Source organism: Ochotona curzoniae, unplaced genomic scaffold (assembly GCF_017591425.1).
Source record: "Ochotona curzoniae isolate NIBS_2020 unplaced genomic scaffold, NIBS_Ocur_1.0 scaffold_4701, whole genome shotgun sequence".
NCBI lineage: Eukaryota > Metazoa > Chordata > Mammalia > Lagomorpha > Ochotonidae > Ochotona > Ochotona curzoniae.
In genome coordinates this window covers 40856170-40862169 of record NW_024467122.1, presented here as the reverse complement: position 1 = coordinate 40862169, position 6000 = coordinate 40856170, and the positions used below count along the sequence as shown (strand labels likewise).

General features: G+C 40.2%; 1 gene segment (V, D, J or C); it reads left to right on the top strand.

The window, feature by feature from the left end:
- Nucleotides 1–272: 272 nt before the first annotated feature.
- LOC121148499 lies at nt 273–1098 on the top strand. The segment is given in 2 exon segments: nt 273–415; nt 562–1098. Coding segments are annotated over 2 exon segments (429 nt in total).
- The last annotated feature ends 4902 nt before the right edge of the window (nt 1099–6000 follow it).

The window sequence follows — 6000 nt, the reverse complement described above, 5'->3', positions numbered from 1 at the left end:
AAGTGTACTGATGAGTTTCCATGTCTGATCGCGTCCTGGGAAAATGCATTTATGATAAATGCCAACTCTTCTTTAAAACAATTTAACAGTTATCTTAGACAAAAAGCCAGAGGTGGAGATAGAGAAGTGGAATTGAAGTTTAAGAGAACAAGTCAACAGGATTTGATCTTTGCCCACAAGGGGGAGCATCTTCCAATACACACACACACACACACACACACACACACACACACACACACTTCCTGCTTTTAAGTATAAGTGCACACACTCATCTCTTTACCGTGATGCTAAACTTCCTCTCACAAATAAGTGAAGCTCCAGAAACATATATTCAAACGTGCAAGCACAAATGTATTCAAAATGAACACTTCTGTAGGACCACTGGCTGTGCTGGCTGTGCTACTCTTAATGATTGGTAAGTAAGGTGGCAGTTACCACTCATCTTTGTTCCATTCTGTTGGTGGTGGAGTTTTGAACTAGAAGTTTCTCTAAGGGGCACAGGCAAGGTCACCCCTAAAGTAACTTGTTCTATTGGTTTTTTGTTTGTTTGTTTGTTTTCAGGAGGAAGCAGTGGAGACTCGGTGACCCAGACAGAAGGACAACTGACTTCCTCTGAGGGGGCAATTCTCACTATTAACTGCACTTACACAGCCGCAGGATATCCGGCGCTTTTCTGGTATGTCCAGTATCCTGGTGAAGGTCCACAGCTCCTCCTGAAGGCCACGAAGGCCAATGATAAGGGAAGCAACAAAGGGTTTGAAGCCTTGTACAACAAAGAAGCCACCTCCTTCCACTTGCAGAAAGCCGCGGTTCAAGAGTCAGACTCGGCTGTGTACTACTGTGCTCTGAGTGACACAGTGACAGGAACTGCAGGGGGAGCTGAGCACAAACCGAGGCGCAGTGAGAGGCCAGGTGCAGAGTGCCTGCCTCTGTGACCCACTCTGGCTCAGGGGGTGCTATTGCCACTCACTGCCCTATCACTCTCAAGGTGAACGCCGATCAGCTCCGAGAGGAGAAAAACAAGAAGCAGAAATGCTCCCGGCTACCTGCCACCCCCATGGTGCAGTGACAGTTCATAGTCTCTCACTCTTAATTCCTCAACCCTGGAATGTATGATTTGAAACATATGAAATCTCAGTTTGGATGAAATGGCCCAATGGTTCATCCTTGCATGGAATTCTGGCCTTGTTCAGGTTTTCCAGGCGGACTCTTGTGTTGAGATGCAGTTATGACAGAGGAGGCTGCAGATGCTTTAAGTTTCCATGAAAAGCTGGGAGATGAAGGAACAACTTCCTACAGAAGCTTCAGAACCCAATGAATTGGCTCTTAAAGGAAGCATGAAACACAAAGAAGGAAAAGAAAGAGATCTAGACATTTTGTTAAATATATTGAAAACAAAGGTGAATTAAGTCTTAGTTTATTTTTTTTTTTACGAAATTGCATAGTATGGATAGACTTGTGTTTTCCAAAAACAATTTATGACCAGAAATTATGAGGAGTTTCTACATTCCTGGGTAAAAGAACTGCCTTTCTATCAAAAAGGCGTTACTTAATATACTTAGACATTGCCCAGGGTCTGCAGAAGGGGAATCCTTTCTTAGAGATGAAATTCACTATCTGCCAATTGATGGTTGGAGAACAAAGACAATTAGGAAAAATAAATGATCAAATTAGTTATTCAAGAACATTTTTTCCAGAGATGAATGATGTATGTTTCCAGGTTGAAAGGGCATGCCAAGGTGTGTGGACAACACATCATTATAGAATTTGAGTGAATCCAGGGAAGAAGATCCTCCAAATGATTTCTCTGGTTAAGGTATGCCTGGGATACCACTATTGCATAGCAGAGTACTGCATTTGAGTCCTGCACATGCTTAAGTCCCCAACTTTGTGCTAATGTGCATCCTGGGAGGCAATGGTGATGGTTTAAGGTGGTTGTGTGCCCACCATCTATGTAGGAGATGTGTAGAGTTCCAGGCTCCTAGTGTTGGCCAACTCCAGACCTGCCTATAACCATGCGTTTGAGTGAATCTGTGGGGAACATATCTTTGTGTCTCTCTTTCTAGTTAAAATAAAAATATTTTCAGTGCGGCATTGGAATAAATATACCAGTCCCTCAAATTCCTTATTCAGGTATCCTTTCTTTACAAATATTTTTGCAACATGAAATTTATCAGAATGATACCTTTTGAATAATCCTTTTGAATACCTCACCAATTTAAATATGTAAATCTAGCTTTTATAATTTTAATATTGCAACATAATAGTTGTATGTATCTTTCTGAGTAGAAATGTCATAAAGTATTATTTCAATAGATCCAGGTATTACAAAGCAGTGTGCTAGAGGACACAGTCAGAGATTATATACTTCCCATTAGATGTGTCAAATGTGGGATGTGTGTTAGGTATCCAGGCTGAATTGTTGAATACCCAGAATAGTGTATGAATCTGGAGTCTATGGCAGATGTGCAGTCTGATTATGTACACTTGCTGGTTATCACCATGTGGTTGGTTAAGGCCTTCAAAATGAATGAGAGCAGTAAGTGAGTTGAAAGACTGGATCCTGGATAACTACAACTTCAGAGGCCAGAGATCTGAGCATAAAACCCAATACCAGAAAAAAGTGGACAGAGTGGTGAGATGACAGAGTCACTGTGGGAGCCAAGACAATAAAAGATGAGCTCAAGAGTGCCAAATAGGGGCCAGCAAAATGGCTCAACTTGCTGATCTTCCACCTCCAAGTGCCAGCATCACATATGAACACTGGTTTGTGCCCTGGCTGTTCCACTTCCCATTCAGCTGGGAAAGCAGTGGAGGATCGTCCGTCCTAGTTCCTGAGACTTTGTACTCATGTGGGATACCTGAAATAAACTCTTGGCACCTGGCTTCGGATAACTGGCCATTGCGGCCATTTGAGAATTGCGCCAGCGGATGGGCAATCTTTTTACTTGTCTCTCCTCTCTGTAAATTTGCATTTCCAATGACAAGAAATACTTTTTAAAAAAAGAGTGTCAAATGAAATCTGCACTTTTATCATTAAATTTAGTGTATGAAAGGGTACAGGTGACACTGGGAGGAGTAAAGTTGGCACTTTGAACTTTGATTACTATTTATAGCCCTTGTTTATACTCTGGAGGAGTAGTTTTCTTGTCCATGCTTTTAATGAATTACTTATTTAGTGGAAGATTAAACTAATGATTATAAAAGAAATTAGAAATGTTATTATAATAATTAAAAGAAAGATAAAAATAAAAGGCAAGGAAGTGGGAATACTCTTAAAAACTATATATATGACATACATTTATATTTTTATACATATACCTTACATAGATTTTTTTTTAAAAAGAAAAAGACACTTATTTATTTTTATTGGTAAGGCAGATCTGATTTATGGAGAGAAAGAGAGACAGAGAGATCTTTCATCTGGTGGTCCATTTCCCAAATGGCTGTAATGGCTGGAGCTGAGCCAGTTTGAAGTTGGGAGCCAGGAGCTTCTTCCAGATCTCCCATATGGGTGCAGGGTCCCAAGGCATTGGACTATCCTCTACTGATTTCCCAGGTCACAAGCAGGGAGCTGGAAGGAAATAGAGCAGCTGGGACATGAACCAATGCCCACTTGCAAGGCAAGGACTTAGGCACTGAGTCATTGCCCTGGGCTCTCTTTCATTTTAGTTTTTACAATTTATTTTTATTTGAAAGGCAGATTTACAGAAAGAAGGAGAGACAGAGAAAGAGAGAGTCTCCATCCATTGCTTCATTCCTCAAATGGCTGCAACAGCTAAAACAGAGTCAATCTGGAGTGAGGAGATTCTTCCAGATCTCCCATGTGAGTGCAGGGTCCCAAGACTTTGGGGCCATCCTCTACTGCTTTTACAGGCCACAAGCAGGGAGCTGGGTGGGAAGTGGAGCAGACAAGGTAAAAATTAGTGCCCATATAGGATATTGGTGTTTGCAAGGTGATGATTTGGCCATTGAACCTTCGCACCAGGTTCACTTACATGGATTTTTAAAAAGTAAAAAAGAAGTTCTTTCAGTAGTGGTAACAAAACTAAGACTTCAATTGAGCTGAAAGAACAGTTGAAGAATGTTACTTAGTGGTTTGGTGGCATAAGATATTCATTTTAAGGACTTTTACCAAAATTATAGAAGAAAAGGGACCAGTGAATATCTGCATGCAAAATTATGAAGTTGGCCCTTCCATGCAATACATAAAAATCGATTAAAAAAGATTTATTTATTCTTATTGGAAAGGCAGATTTTCAGATAGATGGAGAAACAGAGAGAAAGATCTTCCATCTGCTGGTTCACTCCCTAAGCGGCCACAATGGCCAGAGCTTAGTCCATCTAAAGCCATTAGCCACTTCCAGGTTGCTCCCATGTGGGCACAGGGTCTCAAGGCTTTGGGCCATCCTCTATTGCTTTCCTAGGCCACAAGCAGGGAGACGGATGGTAAATGGAGCAGCTGGGACATGAACTGGTGCCCATACGGGATCCTAGTGTTTGCAAGGCAAGGATTTAGCCACTTGGTCACTGTGCCAGGCCCTGAAATCAAGTTCTGATCAAGTACACATTGAAAACGTTAATCTTCATGACATTGGTTAGGTAAACCCTTAGATATGAGACCAAAAGGAAAAGTAGCAAAATAAAAATATATACTGCACTTTATCATAATTAGGCATGTGTATTATTAATGAAGTGAAGCACCCCAAAAAGGGAGAAGATATTTGCAAAGAAATGCTTGAATAGAAGCAATTTCAACCACGATATGCAAATGGTTCTGACAATGCAACAATAAAAAAATTAGTCACTTAAAATTGTACAAAAAATGTGACTAGGTATTTCTCCAAAGTGATACAGAAATGGCCAATTATCAATGTAAAGGATAGTCATTATTATTATTCTTTAGGGAATTCAAAGACACATGAGATCCCTGTAAAGATAGATAACACAGAAGAATAATAACACAAGTATAGCAGGTACTGAGAACAGGTGAAAAACTGTAATCCTTGTACACTGCTGTTGATAAAGTAAAATGGTGCATGCTGCCTTGGAATGAAGAAATTCTCTTCATAAGATGGTATCAAGGAAAATGAAATCATACATCCACACAAAAGCATGGAGAAATGGTCATATCAGAATGATTCGTAATATCAAAATATAGAAATAAGTCATTGCCTGTTAGTGAACGAGACAATAAAATGTATTATATTCATGCAATAGAACATGATTTAGCACTAAGAAGGAATGACTGACTGGTATAAACCACAGCATGGCCTTTAAAAATACAGTAAGTGAAAAGACGGTCATTCTGACCACATTCTGAATCTATTTATATGCAATGTCCACAACAGGCAAACCTATGGCGACATCAAATTTTATCTTATCTGAACTTCCAGTTGCCTAGGCGACTAGGGATGGGTGAGAGACAACCAAGGGTGATTGTTAATGAGTCCTGGCTTTCTCTTTGTGTTAATGAAAATGTCATCTGAGGTGATTATGGTGATTTTTGCACAGCCCTGTGAACACACCTACAAGCATGGAACTGTATACTTCAAATAGCCAAATTGTAACAGTCAATTACATTTCAATAGAGATGTAGTCTTGAAAGATGAAAAAAAAAATACTGTGAGTCTTGAAAGTATGGATTTTAAAAGAAAATAAATGAAAATCATAGAAAAGAAATAATAATAAAAGCACCAGTGGCTTCTAACTCTGTGAAGACCGTTCATGTGTCCTGGCCGCTGCCCCGTGTTGGTGTCACCTCAGGGGAGACCCCCACTACACTTGCCTGGGGCATTTGAGCGTGTGCTAGCCTGCCGACCTGCATCTCTCCCTGCTCTGTTTAGTCTGGTCTTCAGATAGCAGCTAGAGTGTCCCTTTACTTCTTTTAGATTGTCAGAAACTCTATCAAAACACATAAAAATATAATGAAATCTCCCCCACAGCCCAATCATTTTCATTTTTCCTGAGAGTCAAGGTCAAAGGTGTTCTATAAGCTCT